This window comes from Siniperca chuatsi, linkage group LG19, assembly GCF_020085105.1.
Source record: "Siniperca chuatsi isolate FFG_IHB_CAS linkage group LG19, ASM2008510v1, whole genome shotgun sequence".
NCBI classification, from domain to species: domain Eukaryota; kingdom Metazoa; phylum Chordata; class Actinopteri; order Centrarchiformes; family Sinipercidae; genus Siniperca; species Siniperca chuatsi.
This window is the reverse complement of record NC_058060.1, coordinates 6,154,042-6,175,335: the sequence shown is the minus strand read 5'-3', so window position 1 is coordinate 6,175,335 and position 21,294 is coordinate 6,154,042. Positions and strand designations below refer to the sequence as shown.

Sequence of the window (21,294 nt, the reverse complement as noted above, 5' to 3'; positions counted from 1 at the left end):
ATTTAAAGATGGTAAACAGTAAATTTTACATTACCCTTGGTATTGTGCCACATGTAGCTGCTTCCTGAAACAATGTTGCTACCCCAAAATGCAACATTATGTTCACTTCAGCTCTTCAACTTTATCTATGTCAGCCAGCAGAGGTCAGCAGAAGCTTTCAATATGCTGTGTGCAGCCAAGGAGGAGCTGGTATATCATCCCATCGAAAATTATTACTATAATAACATGAAACAAAAAAAAAATCTGAGCAATAGCAAGTGCTTTTGTATTATTTAGATTTCTTTCATCTTGCACAATTTGAATACAGGCAAAACCACATGCATGAAAAAATGAAATTAGAGCTGTTATGGATGTACATATTTTTTTATTCCATACAAACTGCAGCATTACACATTACAAATGCTGAAGCCGTAAACCATGTTGCAGACACACACACACACACACACACACACACAAAATCCCACACATTCGATCAATGCTAAGCACTGGTGCAGGGAGATGAGACAGTAAAACACTGAGACAGGAGTCACAATCAAAAAAGAAAGAGGGCGGAGAGAGGGTCATTTAACGGAAGTGCACCATCACACTTTACAGCAAGCAGAGAACTCATGGGGGCTTTTATTTCTGTGACACCGACTGACCTCCTAAAAAGGGCATATCATCCTTAACAGATAGAAAATATAAATTATTCCTACATTCTCTAGATTAAGACCCATAAATATGCGTTTGTGAGCTCAAATTACCTACAGTATGTACAGAGGTCCATGCACAATATAGGCCTACATAGGCTATACAACAATAAATATTGGATATAGTCACAATACAGCATCAAGATGGATATTTGTTTTTCTTTGAACAAGTTAAGGGTACAGCAAGACATGGCAGGAGTCAGCATTCATAAACCAGCTGAGGAAAGGCATTCAGAACCTGTGTCCTGTCTGTTATTAGTTTTTATTAAAGGGGTTGCCTAGGTTACTCCTGTCCTGGCTCCAAAAGCATGTGGAGGGAAGAGAAGAGAAGAGAAGAGAAGAGAAGAGAAGAGAAGAGAAGAGAAGAGAGAGAGAGAGAAGAGAAGAGAAGAGAAGAGGAAATGTTTTGGGGCGGAAGGTCTGAAGAAGCACCAGTGAGCTTGTCCTCCAGGCTTCAACCTGACTCACAATAGAAAGAAAGAAGGATTGAGAGAGAGAGAGAGAGAGAGAGAGAGAGAGAGAGAGAGAGAGAGAGAGAGAGAGGAGAAACTGGTCTTCAGAGTTATCCTGTGAAAAATGTGAAACGACAGATCCATGAATAGCAGATTTAAAAAAAAACGTTACCTTTCTCAACACTGATTGTAAAACTCCTGTTAAGAGCTCATCCTTTGACCAGTCAGTCAGAGAAAGAGGAGCAGAGATGGAGGAAGAACGTGTAAAAGAAAGAGGTGTGTAGACATATTGAGGAGTGAGGGTAGCGTGTTACAATTTCAATTCAATAGGCTTTATTGGCATGACATTTGACATGTGGTGCCAAAGCACAATTCCGATTATGACAGACACTGAATGAAAGGAATTACATGAACAAAATAATGTGATTAACAATATTAGTTAATAGAAGAAAATAGACAATGAAATAGATACATGAAATAAAAGTAATATATATAAGTAATATAAGTCAGGTTAGTATTGTTAAATTTCAATGTTACTATGTGAGTGAAAATGAAAAAGAGAGAGAAAAAAACAAGACAGGACCTAGTTTTGGCAATGTGGCTTCTGGTTGCTAAGTAACGGCCTCCAAGGGCAGAAGAAGTGCCTCTTTGAGGTTGTTCGTCTCCAAAATGAACAATTTTCACCCTACCCCACCTCCTCCACCCCCACCTCCACTCTTCTCTCCCTTAATACGGGAAAGCCTTTCCTGAACAGTTTGTGAATGCTGGCAAAGTACGAACAAGCAATTCATAATTACGACTGTCGGCAAACAAGGCAGTCAAAGTGCAAAGTTGGAACTGGGGCACCTCTGTTTATTTTTCTGCAATGCCTTTTTCTGAAGCACAGAGCCGGTTTGTCCTTAACCGGCAACAAGCAGCAAGCTAAATGATAAAAAAAAACAGTTCTTGGCAACAAACAATCTAGATCAGTGAGTCCATAAAGCACAGCGTGCTTCACTGTCCACATTGTTGCAATGGTGATCCAGCATAATAACCCCCAACATCAATTTGATGTCTGAACATTTTTTTCAATAAGCATAAAAATACATTTCTGAAATATTCAGTGATTCAACAATTAAAAGAAAACATAAGAAAATCAGCCAAATGAACATTTGATGCTGCTGACTAGTTTTTAAAATGTATGAAATCCTCATACTGTACTGTATCAACTCATTAAAATTCCACTAATTAAATATTCAGAGCTTCCGAACCCAGATATTGCCTCATCTGTTTTGGACTGCTGCCCATTGCAACTCCATGCAGAGACGAGTCTGAACCTACGCATAGCTGGGGTTGATGTCACTAACAAGCCTTTGCAGATGCTTCACTAATAAGCAGTAAAGAGTTCTAAGTATTAAGGTTGTGATGTGAGAATATTGGCCCTGCATCACTATCATTGTCAGCATCATTGTCACCAAAGAAAGAGTAAATTGCGTTTCAGTGGTTTGCCAGGTATCTGCACTGGCTGAAATGAAAAGCCTTCTGGTCTTGTGATCTTAATTTGAAGCAGATTCTAATGAAACATTTACCACAGAGCTAGCATGGGCAGCTGGCTGAAGATGTGTCTGCTGAGCTGTTGCTGCTAATTGCGTCTCCATGGAGGAAGACGGGTCTGTGTGGACATGAATAAACCTCCAGTTAGCATAACTATACAACTGAGAGTAAATCCACGTTTCAGACACTTGAAAGAACTCAAGAAGGCCTGGTTAAGCCATGTTATGAGTCACTGTTGGTTCTTAAACATTTTTTCACCAGTTGTCTAGGAGGTTTACTGGAAAGAACCGTGTAATTTGGTACTAATTATAAAGAAAGTGATCAGTTGGTACACCTCCAGTTAATTCCTAATTCTAAGATAGTGTCATCTTGAGACTGAGCATGCAAACCTGTAAAATTTGTCAACCGACAAACATACAATTCAATGTATTTGAAGAATGGAATCTTTCAAGACATTTCTCTGGAAATCAACAATAAACTCAACCCAGCTAATTGGACTTACTAAATTACACAGAACTTTGTTGAATTTTGACTGTAATCAGTACCACATTACATACTATAACTAGGTCATGAAATGGATCCTACTGATGAAGCTACTGGAAACAAAAGGGTAACCTTCAATTTGTTTTGTGTACCCTGTATATCATAATGGTATGATCTTTCTTCTGTGGAAGGCAAGGTATTATACCAGTGGACTAAACCATTCTAAAGGTTTAAGGGGGATTCGGGGTACAAACTTGGCAAGCATTTCCAGTCAGCTTTCCTTGCTATCATCACTGTAATTCATTCACTTTCAATTCAACACATAAATCAATACACTTATAAATTATATAAGTTACTTAGTATTTTATGTTTGAAGCAAAGCAAACCCACCAAGTTTGATTTCATTAAAAGTTAACAGAAGCCATGTTTGCTTGCCTAATGTTAGATGCAGGTTTAAACTCCGGTCTCTCACCTTAAATTCCTTGTACACGTCTATCAGTTAACCAGTGGGAAATAATTTACATCCAAATCAGACTCAACAGGACTTAACAGCCGAGGCTATTCCAGCACAGAGCCATAAATCAGACAGTAATAAAGTATGTTTACAGGCCTGATGAGGGAAAGAAAACAACCTTGTGATGATTAAATGTAGGAACTGTGGATCGTGGATCAGTTCTGTCTATTTCCTTTTTCCTATACAGTACCTCCCTTTCCAATGTCTGCTTAGTGCCCTTTGACTGAGGTTGCTTTGACCTAAATTTGAGTTTAAATCATGACATTAATTCAGGCCTCCTCGCTGATAAATCTTCAGCTAACCCTTCATGCCGCTTATCATAAAAGATTTTTTGTCAGAGGAAAAATAATGAACTAAACAAGAAGAGGGAATTCCTATGAACATCTTGTGTAGGTTTAAATCAGGAATTTATATTTTGAAAACTGTTATCAGACAAAGGGGGAAAGTCTATATGCAGATTTGATAAGGTGCTTGGTACACAAGGGGCAATAATATAACTTGGGTTATCTTAAAGAGTGATAGCTTATCAATGTCGGACTCAGAGCTTTTTCAGGCAGACTAGTTAGCAGGGGTGATTTTTTTCCCTAAAATTTCTAACTTCAGTAAATGTTACAAAGTTCTGTGTCCCTGACCGCACCACAGCATGGGTTGTAATGTGTCCTGACCTCAGCAAACCATGGTGTGACATGTTAAATGAAAACACTAAACGGGGTCAGACATTACTGTTAGGTACTATGATTTCTTTGATTATGACTGTGATGATTTATGGTACATCTAAAGAGCAAACATAAAGCTTTTCATAACAGTGTTAAAAGAAGAGTATTTTGGTCAATAATCCATAGATGGGGAACTATAAGAAGCTAAATGCTCCAAGGCCTCAGTCTGTTAATCTCCAAAATACACAGGTCAGTCCACAAAACTTCAACAGCAAAAACAAAGAATAAATACCTTAACACACATCAAAACATGTTCCAGTTCCTTGTTTTTTACAAATAAAATACATACAGCAGTTGTTTATTCCTTTAGACAAATGCATATTGTTTTTTTAGAATATTTTCATACGTACTTTTTCAGTAGTTGTCACATAGATAGTATTTCAGCACATAGATAGTGAAACCACACAGGGGAACAGAGATGCATCAAAAAAATGATAATAAAACCTTAAGTCAAACTGTATTTGCTAATTCTTTCTAATGGTTTCTTTTAGCTTTCGTAGTAAAACACAACGAAGGGCAAAAATGATATCCAAATACTGTAAAACCTACATAGGTGTGAATTTGTATGCATCACAGATCAGCTTCCCCTCAATACATCATAAAATCGCACTAAACATCTATTTCAATTGGAATCACAATATGATTTAAAACTGTGATGCTTATGTCAAATCCCTCCTTTTGGTCTTACTCTTGCTCTTGTTCTTCTTCATTGGCTCTCTCTATTTTTCTTACTAGAGCAGAGAATGTGCATTAGTCAATAGCTGAAAATAGCTCCTGATAAATGCTCTCTTCATTCCTTATTGAGTAACATAAGTTAAAAATGATTGCCCAGCTGTTTTAGGAAATTTGTCTTTTTTTATTTTTAATCAAAGCTATATATTTGTGACCTGTATCAATCATGGCATAGCAAAAAAATTGCCAGTTTACACGTGTAGCAGACACAGAGCCACAAATGCATTTATTTGGAGTCATGTTTCTGGCCACCTGATGAATGTAAATCCAAAATTCATTCTCTTTTAGCTCTGTTTTTCCTGAGGGGAAATATTCAGCTCTTTAGCTGCTAAATGCTCCATTATGTCCGCTGGCTGATCGCTAATTTTGTCTGTCTTTGGTGCTGTAAAGTAGTATACCATGGGTTTATCAGACCTTTTTCACTTCATACAGCTGCTTGCTGTAGCTGGAAATGAGGTTGAGAGCAGTGAGAGTGAATCAAAACAGCAAAGTTGTGGGCCATAAAACCAAAACAATAAGCTGAAATATACTAAAACGTTAGTTGAGTTGTGGGGAACTGCAGAGTCAGGTAATAATTCTCTTTGGGTTCATCACTATGAGTGACACCTTTCATATTAAACATAGTTATTTGACCCATTAAAAATGTAAAAAATATATATGGATGGTGCAGCTTTAAAGATTTACATCTTTAATAAGAATCATTAGGCTTGGGGCTGAGTGCCACAGACAGAGTGGGGAAGTCAAAAACAATTGAGACACGGATTAACGTGTTGTTTGTTTTGGTCTTTTCATAGATTTTTGCTGACACTAAGAAAAACAGAATAATACCAGCCTTAACATTTAACACCTCTAACAGAAACTGAAAGAAATGCTAATATATTCCACTATCTACCACACTGTGCTTCACAGTTAATTGGCTGCAAGGTGTGTGTCCAAACTGAACTTGCATGTTATACATGCTGACAAACCTGTGCATGTTAAAGAAGCTTTACAAGGCATGCTAAATGCTAAATCACGGTAGTTTGATGCAGGTGTGACCCATTGCATTGCAATATGAGGATAAAACCCCCACATTGCTCTGCATTTACTCGCAACTTAGTGCAAGACTGTATTAATATCCACACTTAAGACTCAGTACAGATTTGCACACACCACACAGAATTCAGTGTATTTCATGGCCATGCTTCATGACAATAGAAAAAGTATGAAATAAATAAGAAGAACATCAAAGTCTTACTGCACTGGCCACTCATACAGGACTCGCAAACTAATGCACAGGCTACTGTAGCTGCATAAAGGCATACCATAGTGTATTTTAACCCTTTACTCCAGGCTGGAAGATAAAAGTATTTCTGCTGCAGACTACAGCCTGGATATATTGCATACATAAACCAGAAGGTAAACCCCTCTGAAAACCCCACCAGCCAAACTATTGATTTTTTTTCTTTGTTGTTTCACACATACAGAGCAGACAGAGACTGAAGCTATCAGGCATACTGATTCTTTTAAACATTCACTTGGTAAAACTAACAAGTACTTCAGATTATAGCAACAATACAGCGGCACAGTTTTAACTGAGAGGACTATCGTTCTTCCTTGGCTGTCCTCGTTTGGACCCAAAGCGTAAGGTGTTGTCTTCCAGACCAAGTCGTATAGAAGAGAAGCAGAACACAATAGCATTAGTTTCACTCCCTGATCTGCCTCCACTGTAGGAATTTATCTTGTCTTTCTGTTGAATGAATCAGTTTGATTTACAAGTGCATCTTCCTGGAAGGACTCAAGTCTTCTGTCAAAAGGAAAAAAACAGGAAATGATTCCTTATAAATAAATTGCTTTTCCTCTACTGCTGAGGCAGGGTAACCTCTCTGTCTGTAACAGTAACAATACAGATTTGACAGTATTAAAATGAAGCAGTGATGAATGTAAGAACTGAACCCGGTAGCTGTATGAATGATGTTCCAACAACACCAAGGCTTTTCTGGTGCCACCTCCAGTTTTTATGGTAACACAGGAGTTCAGCCATTTTGATGAGGTCGGCACATCAGCTGGATGCTAACAGTAGAGTGACATCCTACTCCGCCGCATGGCCTCACTGATCAAATAGGCTGGGCTGATCTCTGGTTCCTCTGTCATCACGACAATGTTCTGCCACTCTCCACACTGGTTGGATTTCTTGATGGTATCCACCACACAAAGAGCATAAAGACAATCCTCAAAGGTAGCAGCCATTGTCAGAGGCCTCCCGTCCCATGTCCGCCTGTCGTCTTGGTCTTGAAAGGCCTGCCGCACAGCCTGAATCATGCGGATCGTTCCAGTGAGATACGGGGACGGAATGTCACTGAAGGCCTTCTCCGGTAAGGAAGCCTTCTCAAGAGGCGTGGTGTCTTTGAGCAGGAGTTCAGGACCTCCACTGCTTTCTCCGCCCCTGCTGTTCTTCTGTCCATACAGGTCTGTCCCCATGACCGTTAACCTCCCAACCGTCCCCACAACGATCACCTCCTGCCGAAACTCACCGGGCACATTGAAGTTGAGCGTGACAGTGCAGCAGGCGCCTCCCTCCAGTACCATCTGGAACGTGCAGAAGTCGTCGCTGGTGATCTGACGGATGCCCCGGATGTGATCCGTTTGTTTGACGAAGGTTTTGAGGAAGCCATGGACTTTTGCTGCACGCTGACCAGTCAGAAACGTAAGCAGGTCGATGATGTAACTGCCCACCGAATGCAGACCACCACCTCCCATCAGGTCATCACAGCTCCAGTTGTACTTCTTCCCCAGGAGACTACCACTGTGGACCTGGCAAAGAGGAGAAGTTGTGACAAAATTATTTTGATAACGTATTATTCTTTTTTTAAATTGAATGTGGACAGTTGTCAGGAGAATTAAAACAAAAAAATTAATCAGAAAGTACACTGCTAAAGTGCCTTAGAGCAAAACACTGATTCCTTGCCAGCTCTGTGGGTGCTGCTCTAACTCTCAAAGAGAAAGTATCACATTGTTGTCATTGTTGTCATGTTGTTATCGTAAATGGCAAGAAAGCAACAGAAAAATCTCCATCTCCAAAAACAAGCATTCATTTTTGTCATACCTGGGCCTCACAGACTAGAAGCTCCCCGATGTACCCTTCTTCTAACAACTCCTTCATTCGAACGAAGGCCGGCAAGAAACGTAGCACATTTCCCATAATGCTCAGCAACTTGGGGTAATACTGGGCTGCTGACATCATTCGGAAGGCATCCAGAGGCGTTGCTGTCCGGTCGCAGATGACGTTCTTTCCAATACCTTATAAAAGAGAGGAGAGACAGTTTAGGATGAGCCAACTGAGCTTTACTGTTTTGCAGTAGAATTTCATTGCTTTGACAGTACTGTTTTCTTCTTTACTGTCAATGTTAAGATGAAGAGAGGAGGTAAGGAACATGAAAGGAAGAGAGAGAGAAGTAATGTGGCTTTAGCAACACTCGCAGACATAATATCCTCTTGAGCATGAAAACATCCCCTGAAGAAACAATGAAGAGCTGCAAAATGTGGCAACTCCCAGTATAGCTGACTCGAGAGTTCCTAAACTTTCTGGGCCACGGGAACTTGGCAAAAGGGGGTTCTTGCAAAAAGACACAACATATATGTACTGTTTACTGTATAGTATTGTCCTCAGACTAAGGCTAACAGGGAACATGCTCTTCTAAAACCTTTTCGGATAAAGAGTAATAAAATATTAGGGAGACTCCTTATTGATGCTGCTACCCTGCTAAAATGACCAGATTAATGCTAACATTCAAACCTATTTCCACAATCAAAATACAGAACCATAAAACAATAACCAGAATGCTGAATCTCAGGACAAAATCTGGATCCCTGAATGCAATTTAGAAGGGCATAGCAAGGCATGCAAGATGTTGCAGTCATAACTGTGTGGTGTATGGTAAGACTGCACAGCTCAGAAAGCTTTAGACAGGCTTCGCTGGTATTATCGGAGACCTGATGGAAGGTTGATAAAAAAGAGAAGCACAGAGGTGTAGGAAAGATGGAGAAGGGAGGAGAGAAAGAGTCTAAAGACACAGTATGAAACCTAATTAAAATCACTTCCAGCACATTAAAAGGTCCACTGGTGCCAGAAACATGCAGACACAACAGCGAGAAGAGGCTGGACAGTAAGATGAAGAGAGACAGACAGTCTTTTCTGTTATGGCATTTCCTTTTTACTGGACTGGATTGCAAGTACTGATGGAGACATGCTACTATGCATCAAAGTTGTTTAAATTTAAGTAATGGTGGATTTTCTTCAAACAACAACTAAAGTGAGCATATATAATAGTAGCACAACTAGAAATGAGTCATAAAGTCAGCAAACTGACTCAGTAATGTCCACTGTCGATTTGAAAGACAATGGGACAGTCCTGACTCCATCACCCGCGACCCCATCCACCAGCTTCAGCCCACCAGCACGACCTCCCCCACCTGAGCAGGGGCCTGCGCCTCCCCACAACTGCCCACCCCAGAGGCTCCCCCCTCCCCTACTGCAACAATGACTCTCTCCATCCTGAAGAGGGACATTAACAGACTTTTTAGGAGGCAGAACCCCCGCAAAGCAACTGGACCAGACTCTGTCTCTCCATCCACCCTGAAGCATTGTGCTGATCAGCTGTCTCTAGTGTTCACAGACATCTTTAACACCTCACTGGAGACATCCCATGTGCCGGCCTGCTTCAAATCCTCCAACATCATCCCCGTCCCCAAAAAACGCAGGACTTAATAACAACAGACCCGTCGCCCTCACCTCTGTGGTAATGAAGTCTTTTGGTGTTGTCCCACCTCAAAGCCATCACAGACCCATTCCTGGACCCCCTGTAGTTCGCCTACAGAGCCAGCATGTCTGTAGACAATGCAGTAAACATGGCCCTCCAGTCTTCAGGAACCTATGCCAGGATCCTGACCCCTCCCACCCTGGACACATTAAAGCTGATTCTGATTCTGATTATACAGCAATATCTACAATAAGTTTGCTATCTACACCAAAGGTGAGATTTATACTTTATCTGAACTGTTTTCAAAGTGTATGCTTTATGAGAGAGAAGGTTTCAAGGATGAATGCTAACAGGTTGGTTTAGCAAATATACGGTTAACTTCCCCACCTCTGATGAAGAGCACTGCCCAACCTAACATTAGCCGCCATAAACTACTGGTTATACCAGACCAATAGGGCTGTAGCAGCAAAAACCCTGAATGTACTGAATTAAGCAAAGGCGCATTTTATAGCTTCTGAATTCAACTTTTCATTGTAAGATGAAGAATGTGTTAGCCTATTTGTTCTTTCAAACATTATGCAAATCAAATCAGAAAAATATTGGTTGGCTAAACCAGGATATTATTACATCTAAAGGATTTATTTTGACCAATGTTACATCTAGGTGTTCTTGTGGTCACTTCTGCCACTGTTAGCTCACAATGTCTTCTAATTGCTATGGACACACATGGTGAGCACGGAGTCAGAGAAAAAGTATATGTACACACAATGTAGGGGAACCCTCTACACACACATTCCTCAAGCCCCCGGAAAAGCAGCATGCCGCTTCACTCCCAGAGGCTGAGGGTTGTGGGTGGAGGGGCTGTTTTGGAAGTGAAACTTCCCATGCTAATCTGCCATTAGCTTCAATCATCCAGGCTAGGAAATTAATCCCTCTGACCCAGTTCTGAGGAGCGCCGTGTCAGCCCCCACCCACCACCCAAACCCTGCAGACACAGGGAGCCAAGCAACAACAATGAACCCCCGTCCCCTGCTTTTGGGCAGCAACACACCAGCAGATACTGGAAAAATGCATTGTCCTGGGTAAGGCCCTTCTGGGTAAATGCTAAATGCTCTTGACTGACTTTTTTGGCACTCATATTGAGCTCAATGTCTTTACATAACAATACCTTGGCTAGCTACTAAAATGCCTGAAGGCAGATTTCACTCTCCCACAGCAATTCTCTTCATGATTTGGCCAAAATACATATAAGTCTCTTCAGCAAAGTCCACAATCATAATTACTTAAGCTATATAACATTAAAGCCATAGACAACTGAACTCATTCCAACTCATGACTGTACTGACGTGTCATCTCAGGCTCTGTGTGACCTTTATAGAGATTAAAAAAGCTCCTCTTCAGATCAACAATGACCTTTCGCTCCTCACATACAAAGCTCTGAAAGGTCGAGGCTGGCTTAGACAGGTCAGCCTGTTGAGTCATCAGAGCTACTCAGCCACAGCCTACCTAAGACAGTGATAGGATGTTTTGTGTGTGCATGTGTCTAATAGATTATGGATGCACCTGAGCATGAGGTAAAATCCCAACAGCTACTACAGTAAACCAATAGTTGGAATATAAAGTGACATTTGGTAAAGCAGCAGCAGAAAGGAGAAATAGATAACAGAGAGATAAGAGTAAAACAAAAAAGGGGAATGAAAGGACCGTGAACAGAGAGATAAGGGAGAAAAATGAAAATATGAAATGGAAAAACAAACTTTCCGCAGTTCATGCGGAAAATACTTTGAGAGACAGAATGCCATAAAAAGAGAGAGTGTATGTGTATTAAGTGATGCTCCCATAACCTTTCCCTCCCTAAAGACCCACAAAGCTGTTCCCATATGATAACTGTTTAACACAAATGAAGAAAGACAAAAACTACAGAATATTCTTTGTTGGGAAGCAGGAGAGTGATATGACAACATCACCGTTACCACATGAACCCAGTTCACTGGCTCTATGTCATCATCACTACAGCTAGGATGAGAGTCATGACCTCCAAGTCTGATTCCATGGTACACTGGGAGTGAGTCCCTAACCCAAGTCTGGTTAACATTTGTGGGTAGGATGGAATACAGGATCGACAGGTGGTTGCTGCGGTGTCAGCAGTAACGTGGACCATGTACTGGACTGTCATGGTGAAAAAGAAAGCCTAAGTTCAAATTTTCTGGCCGATCTATGTTCAAACGGTCACCTATGGTCATGAGCTTTAGGGAATGACCAAAAGAATGACATTGTGGATATGAGTCGCTTTAATGATTTTCCTTTGTGGGTGGCTGGGTTAACTCGAAAGGTTTCCGTATGCTTCAACCAACGTGCTTGGCGGATGCTTGACCAGCGTCTGAAACCCCTTCCCCCAAAACATTACCGACGTCAGAAACTGACAATAGCACTGTGACTGGACTGTACTGGACTGGAGGTGAGTAAAGTACAGTAGGCAGGTTTGAACTTCTCTCTCAAGCTTTATTAATTTGTCACACAATTACTTATGTCACTTTTTGTATGTCAAACAAGTGCAACAACACGAATACTTTGTCTGAAAGTCTACGCTGTTATCCCCCCAAATAACTATTATCACGTCTCACACCACTCTATAGTGGCAGGCTTTTCGCCCCTCCTTTGAGTGTGGGCATTTAGAACAGCTATAAATGACACGTTGTAAGGACTCGTTTGTTTAAATGATACCCCTGCATCCGGAAGGAGTTGCACCTTAATGTGGTTCAGACATCTGATAAGGATGCCTCACGAACGCCTCCCTTTAGAGGTTTTCCAGATATGTTTGTACTGGGAGGGGCAGACCCAGAACTTGCTAGGGATTACTAGAAGGAGCTGTAGGACTAGTTGGGGAGAAGGACATCTGGGTTACCTTGCTTAGCCTGCAGCAACCGTGACATGGATAAGCAGCAGAAAACGGATGGATGGAACAAAACACTGGAAATTTAGTAGACAATTCCACTAATTCTGCATAAATTTTTTATATTCTTGCCATAATGATATGACAATTTTTAGTGTTTTTTAAGTCTTCTGGCAGCAGTGGAATTATGGATTAACTTCATGGATCCCTGTAGGAAAATTCTCTTTTTTGTTTGCTCCTTCTCATGAGAGGTCAAATGCCAGTGACAGAGCAGTAGTCTTGGAGTTTATAGGGATCTTCCTACAGTCTAGGTCAACCCGCTGCCCCAGTATTGGTTGTATTAACGCTGGTTCACTCCCAGTCATATTCCTGGTTATTGATACCAGCAGCTCACATTATTTTTATGTGTACAATATGATATATACCAAAAATACAAAATATATAGGACTTGGATCAGATGTTGGTAGCAACCAAACAATAGGATGACAGCCTAACTTCCAATTTCTTTGCCTAAAGATATAAGGTTGATATTCCAGCAACGGGCCTTAAAAGCTTCATGACTGGGACTACACTGATAGTAAGGCTCATGTTATTTAGACCAGCGTTAACAGATATAGCTATACTGTAAGAGCCTGACACTGGCTGGGCTGGGGTTAGTGAGATAGCTAAACTAACTGTGATTGTAAGGGCAAAGTGGAGCTCAACTGACAGGTAAAGCTCCTGGCCCAGTGGGAGAGCAGTAATGGAGCAGAAAAAAACTTCAGCACAGCAGCTCAGTCCCCCAACATCAATAATTAATGTACAGGACATATCTAACCAAGAGACTTTAAAGAAGGAGAGAGAGAGAGAGAGATATCCTGCAGGAGAAGTGAAAAGGACAACAGCAATCCTACAGATATTATGTATTAAGATATTATTATATTATTAAGTATTACAGCAAAATTATAAATATAGATGAAAATGGATGAATTTAAAAACCTTACTATAGTTTGGTACTATAGGCATCAGAAATGGTCACCATAAACTCATTATTGAAGCAGGAATATTTTGGAAATATTGTTCTTCTTTTTACAGCAGAGAAGGAGGAAAACAGCAAGCATGAGGTATCTTGTAAAGCATCAAGTACATCACAGACATTTTGCAGAACAGGTGGTACCCGACCAAAGTTCATATACATCACTCTGCTTTCTAAGATTAGAAGAAGTGCTTCCCTCAGCAGCAGTGAATGGTGGCAGCCTGCTTGCCTTCAGGTGCCTTCAGACGCCTTTGATGTGCAGACTACTGACATCCTGTCAGAGAGAATCAGCTAACCCCACAGACTGAAATCACATCCTGTTGTCTCACAGACGTGAGGCCTAAAACTCTTCAAACAAATCCAAGTGCAACTGGTTACACAGTCACTACTGTTAAATAATTTGCTAACGTATTTTCTAATTATGATCACCTACTGAAAAACACAACTTAATTCCTTAATCTCATTAAAGAGAGAGGAGAATGAGAGGGAAAGAGAGGCATTATAATTAATTGAATGGAACAGATGACTAATTGGCTCTTCATTAAATGTGCCGTGTGTAGCATATTAACATCATTACAGCATTAAGTATCAGCTATTGTACAGTAACTTTAAACAAATTAGACCACTGCCAAGATTAGCAGCCTGGTCGGATTCGTCAGGAAATCTGCTGAATGGTTTACAGCAAAAAACATGCAGAGGGTGCTGTTTTCCCAGTGAAAATAGATTCTGACAATGGCAGACAGTGCAAGGGGTGACATTTATGAAAAATCACATTACCAGCAAAAAGCTCTTGATTTTATTTTTGCTCTTGAAAACAAACAAAGCTTTGCTAGGTCAAGGTGACAAGTACTAATATTCTGTTTGAGACAGAAGGCAAGATAGTTTACATTAAATTATTATTTGTGCTTTAAAGGGTCTGTTTAACCAAATTACAAAAATAATATATTTTCCCACCTACCTCAAGTGGTAACTTTTTCAGTTTTTAGATATTTGTCTCTGATATTTCTGCCACCACCTCAATAAAATAGAGGTGAATGGGATTTTGTTTGGCGTGCTTGGAATGGAAAAAATTACATTCAAAACATTAAATAGCAAAACCAACCCTACCTATGGTTATGAGCTTTGGGGAGTGGCCAAAGCTTGCTGTCAATAGTTTTCATAAGGACTATTTCTTCAGCTGAAAGTAGTTCCAATGAAAACTGTTTACAGGAATGTCTGTGGATTATTTAGCGACATCGATTCAGAGACAGATATCACAACATATGGGAAGTGAGAACATTTTTTGGGGAACCGACCCTTTAATTCTGAGAAACTCCAGGGGCCAGATGTACATATGTGCATATGCACAAAACCATACACCACTTCCCACACATAAACTGGTATCTATAAAAAAACAACCACAGTGCTGTGGTAATGTGTTCACAATGTACACTGGGGTTCCTGAGGGAGCCAAGGGTGATACGATAAAGTGGAGATAAGGTGAGAGACGGAATCTCATAATAATAACATTGTTTAGGTTGATCGTGAGATTCTTTTTGTAGGCTGCGAGTTTTTGCGATTTGTAAAATGACTATCAAAGGATTTATGCTATACATATTTATTTATTTTATCATCTTGATGATGATGACTGAGATAGCATGGTTTACATGTGATGAATTAATGTCAAGTGTAATGATGGCTACTGTGGCACTGTTGGAGAACCTTGCTGATGCAACACAAAGGGTGAAATTGTGTTACTTTGCTGTTCTTTTCATTGAAGTATTGATATGCAAACAGGTGATTAAGGATGTCACTACACCCATTTATGGTTAACTGTGGAAATCAGGTTCGCTGTTTTACAATGATTGAGATTTAAAAGAAAGAACCTTGAGAAAGAATGCGTGCACACAGCTTTAGAAATCTGACGATAGAAATCAGATGCATATTTCGGGAACACTTTACAATAAGGTACACAAGATTCAGAGTAATTACTAGGGAATGGATGAGGAGTGAATGGGGAACTAACTATTACTTAACTGTCAGTTCTTGAGTAACTCCAAATAAAATGTCCCAGAGTAACTAATCAAAAGTTAATGATTAGTTAATTGAGAAATGAGTGAGGGAACTAATGAGGAACTATTAGTTCATGGTCAGTTGCTGAGTAACTCCTAATCAAATGTCAGAGTAGTTAATCAGTAGTTAATGATTAGTTAATTAAGAAACGAGTGAGGAATGAATCAGGAACAACTTGATTATTGATTAATTGTTAATAATTACTTCCCTAATAATTCCTAATAGAGGAATATATAGTAGATAATGATGAATTACTAGAGAACAGACTGGGAGATCCTATATTAATGAATCATTAGGTAATGATTAGTTCATTATAATATCTGTGAATCGATCATACTGACCACTTTCTTCATGAGTGGTTCCTGATTAACTCTAACTAACCAGCCGGTGAACAGCACAAAACTAGTAACAACTCATTCATTAACAATTACTTAAACATTAGTTACTGTTTTGTGTCTAAAGTAAAGTGGAGCACCATACTGAGTAGTTACTATGTAGTCCCTCATTACTCAATTTAATTCAATTCAATTTATTTATATAGCGCCAATTCAGAACAGAAGTTATCTCGTTGCACTTTTCCTATAGAGCAGATCTAGACTGTAATATTTAACTCCAACAATTCCCACCAAGAGCAAGCACTTTGCAACAGTGGCAAGAAAAAACGTCCTTTTAAGCTGTACTAGTGAACGATTTAGTCTTACTGAAACCTGGCTGGGTCAAGAAGAATATTTTAGCCTAAATGAATCCACTCCGCCCAGTCATATTAATACTCCTATTAATCAACACTAAACATAAACTAAATTATAACTCATTCGAAAGCCTTGTTCTTAGTCTTCCACACCCGACCTGGAAAACACGACAGCCAATTCTATTTGTTATAGTGCACCGTGCTCCTGGTCCTTATTCGGAATTTTTATCTAAATTCTCTGAATTTTTTTTTTTTTACCAAGTTTAGTCCTTAAAACAGATAAAGTAATTATTGTAGGTGATTTCAATATTCATGTGGACGTTGAAAATGTCAGAGTGTACATAAACCCACTCACTGTTTTAACTACACCATCAACCTTGTTCTGGTATATGGCATTGAAATTGAGCATTTAATAGTCTTTCCACAGTATCATTAATCATCGGACCATTATTTAATAACTTTTGAACTGCTATTACTGGACTACGCGCCATTAGGCAAAAACTCCTACTCTAGCTGTCTATCTGATATTGCTGTAGCTAAATTTAAGGATGCACTTCCATCTGAATTTAATTCAATGTTATGTCTCAATATAACAGAGGACTCCAATGCTAATTTCAGCCCCTCCCAAATTGACCATCTTGTTGATAGTGCTGTAAAGCAAAGAACGTTATTCCATGGCATAACCCCCAAACCTGCAAATTAAAGCAAACACTGCGAAAACTTGAAAGGAAATGGCATTCCAATAATCTGGAAGAATCTCGTTTAGCCTCCATAATGCCAGTGCAGCTTACTACTCATCATTAATAGAGGAAAATAAAAACAAACCCCAGGTTTCTTTTCAGCACTGTAGCCAGGCTGACAGAGAGTCACAGCTCTAATGAGCCATGTATTCCTATAGCCCTCAGTAGTAACGACTTCATGAGCTTCTTTAATGATACAATTTTAACTATTAGAGAAAAAAATCATCACGTCCTGCCCTCAACTGGTACCGATTTATCTTCAAACACAGGAACCGTAGAAACATCTATCCGTCCCTTCTCTCCCTCCCCCCCTCCTCTCTCTCTCTCTCTCTCTCTCTCTCTCTCTCTCTCTCTCTCTCTCTCTCTCTCTCTCTCTCTCTCTCTCTCTCTCAATCCAACCTGCTCTCTAGGAAAAGTGCAATGAGATAACTTGGAGCTATATAAATAAAATTGAATTTAATTTAATTAATGATTAATCAATAATCAAGTTGTTCCTGATTCATTCCTCACTCGTTTCTTAATTAACTAATCATTAACTACTGATTAGCTACTCTATAACATTTGATTAGGCGTTATTGTAAAGTGTTACCATATTTTCTTTATGTATACACATAGTTTTGGTTGAGAACCTACACAGGGGAGCCCCCCTGATACAATTGAGTACTGTATGCAAAATATGCTTATCATTTAATTCAATAATGTATATTTTTCATAATAGTTCATGTGAATGAAAATAACAAATGCATAGCCAGCCAGCCGCTTTTGACAGCCTATCACTGCGTCACACTTTAAGTGTGTGTGTGTGTGTGTGTGTGGCTGAGGGAATGATATCATTGCATGTGCATTCACACCTCAAGTGTCTGTGTGCAGGAGTGGTAATGCTGAGGAAGGAAAGGCTGGAAGTTATGGCTATGCAGGAAGGTGAGGTTGGGTGTAAGTGTGGGCGAAGCTGACAGATTTCTTCTTGACAGGCAAGCTTGTGTAGCATGCAATTACTCATTATTTATTGTTGTACATTTCATCACGGCAGGATGGAAACATGCTATGGCAACTGTGATACAATACGTCTGACTTGTCTAAAAGATTAAAGAAACCGTTGGTTAGTTGACCGTTTCTGATGGCCTTGAATTGTTAAGAATACAAATACAGGCAAACACCTTCCCCCTTCTTTTTTCTTTGGGAAACAAATCATGAATGTTCACAGCTGCATACAAGACCATGCTTTTCCGTGCAACAATTAAGTGAAATCCATCTTTAATGGGGCCCAGTGGCAACAGCAAGAGGAAAACCAGGTGGATTAAGAAGGATGCCGAGTGCTTCATCATGACAGCCTACACAATAGGCCCTCCGCATAAGGATGCCAGAAATAGAAAAGCTACGGTAACTGGTCGGGAGAGATAGCCATCTGCCACGCTGTGCCGTGCATGTGCTCCTGCAGAGCGAGGGTCAGAAGGAGGAGACAAGTCAGGGAGGAGTTTTTAGATTCCTACATACTGATAGAAATGATTTGAAGAGACACTGTGAACACATCATTCATGATTTGCATGCAGTTGCAGTTTACGTGCAGAAGCCGTTTCCACCGATTTACTTTAAAGCTGCACTGATCAATATTTTTATATCAATAATGCATCTGTTTTTGGCTCACTGTACACTACCTGCCCAGCACCAAACATCAGACAGACAAAGTTTGCAACTAACTGGTGAACATAGTGGAGCATTTAGCAGCGAGACAGATATTTTTCTCAGGAGCTGGTGGAGACCAAAACAGAGCTAAATGGAGAATGAATATTGGACCTTTACAGCTTATGCAGCCACTGCTGCTAAAAAATAAATTAATACTGCTTTAATATGAGCCTGCTCCAATCGCTGAATGATGACCATGAGATGAGGTTCTCGAGTTGTAATGAACTGAACTCTCCTAGCCAACAGACACAACTGTACAGTAGAGGGTGACATGGGAGTGGATTTTCACTCCTGTCCTGTCCCACTCCCACAAAAAAATTCCTGTCCCACCCAATCCCGGAAGAATAACTCCCGTCATAAAAAAAAAATCCGAAAATAGTGTTTATTCATATTAGAACAGCATATTTATATATAAAAACTGACCTATGATTCCTATCCCGCCCGCTCCCGTTGACTTTTTTCCTGTCCCGTCCCAGTCCCGTGATGAATAGTGAAATTGACTCCCATTCCGCGGAAATCCCACAGGAATCCCGTGATACAGGATTCCCAAAAAATGTCAGCCTCTATTGCACAGTCACAATAAATCTGTACAGAAATTTCCACACAGGTTCAAAGAAGCCCAGTGGATGCAAGGGAAGAGCCTAACAGTGCATTCAGGCGCTCAGCCGTTTGCCTGTCTGCTTTGGAACAGTCTGAGGCTCTCGAGTATGTGAGTGTTTATGTGTGTGTGTGTGTGTGTGTGTGTGTATGCTGGGATGTGTGCATGATTACACAAGTGTATTATACTGTGTGTGGCAGTGTTGTGATCAGACAAAGGGAAGCGAGTGGGCCTGAAACATCACAAAGCATCCTCCACCACCAAGCACTGGAAAAGTAATTAGCTTGGTCTATTTAGCTGGAGAAGGTGGAAAAGCTCTGAAAATCACAAACACACAACCAGTAAGGGTGCAATCAAGCGAAGCATTCACAAATGTTCAAAGAAAGACTACTAATTCACCATTACAAAATAGATCTGCTTTGTGTGGTCTGCTTGATAACAAAAACTAGCTCAAATATTCTCAAGACTTGACCAACAGTGTCCAAACTCTTAAGCAACAAACAGAAATTGGGATTGGAATGGTTTAGTCTGTTTTGCAAGTGGTTTTGATATAATATCAAATTAATGATGTCTTGCATGTGTTAGAGTAGAAAACATTGGTTATAATAATGTAAAAAAGCTGTGTAAGCACTGGCTTCAGTACAGCGGAGTAGACACGAGGAGAGACAGGCCAGGCTCATCTTTCTGCTGATTATCCCAAATTAAATTGACCTTAAAGCAATTACAAAGTGAGGAGGGGGTGGAACAGAGAGACATGAAGAACTATACATTCTCACCAGCGTATAGCTCTGTGGCTGGATGTAAATCAGAGAAAACAAACTTCCTGCTCACTAATTTGGCTGTATTGTGTGACTGCCACGCGTTCCCATTCTGAAATTAGTATGTAAATAGCAACCTTGATAGCGATGATGGATGAACACAGTGTAGTAAATATGTGTAGGGAAATAGCAGTAGTCTAATTAACATTCTCCAACAAAATATGTAGTAAAAATACATAGGGAAACAGCAGCAGTTTCTATTCTCCACCATTAACATGTAGTCAAAGTTTATCTCAGTTTTACACTAAACCGTTTCTCTTGGTGGTCAGTCAAGAGATAACACACAAATTAGCTTTCTGAGGGAATTAACCTGAACTCAGGTAGCAAGAGGTAAAATAAGAAACGGATACATAAAGAAACTTAAAGTAAGTTGTAGAAAAAAAAGAGCAACCACTTTATATGTAAAACATTTATTATTAAATATCTACTGTCTCATAATCATCTTAATAAGCTACACTTAACTTGACAGTTCATGCACTATTACTTACTACTTATATTATTACATTGTATTATTATACCGTACATACTTATCATCAACCGGTAAATCCACTTTGTACTTTACACTTATTTTAATTTCATACTTATATCCACTTGGTACTTAATTTATCTTACCTGTATTATAGTGGATTCTGATCGCTTAGAACTTCTATCCCTGTGTGCACTGACGTGATAGTGAGCTGCTGTAACAGCTGATCCCCTCGGGGATCAATAAAGTATTTCTGATTCTGATTCTAAACACTACTAACAACACACACACACACACACACACACACACACACACACACACACACACACACACACACACACACACACACACACTAATAGATACGCAAATGAACGGATAAATGAATAAATGATAAACTGAATGAGGACCAGTGTGTAGGGAATTACAATGGTTTAAGGGGCACCAAACTGTGTAGGTGCAATCAATTAAATTTTGGCTCCCAGA

General features: G+C 39.9%; 1 protein-coding gene across 1 annotated transcript in view; it reads right to left on the bottom strand.

Annotated features, from left to right (window-relative positions):
* Window positions 1-344: 344 nt before the first annotated feature.
* Window positions 345-21,294, bottom strand: part of gfod1 (glucose-fructose oxidoreductase domain containing 1) — a 47,166-nt gene continuing 26,216 nt past the window's right edge. The window contains exons 2-3 of the mRNA XM_044176415.1: window positions 8,205-8,398; window positions 345-7,912 (exon numbers count right to left, since the gene is read on the bottom strand). Of these exons, the coding sequence (XP_044032350.1) occupies window positions 7,172-7,912; window positions 8,205-8,398 (935 nt within the window). The 3' untranslated portion in view covers window positions 345-7,171. The remainder of the gene's footprint in view (window positions 7,913-8,204; window positions 8,399-21,294) is intronic.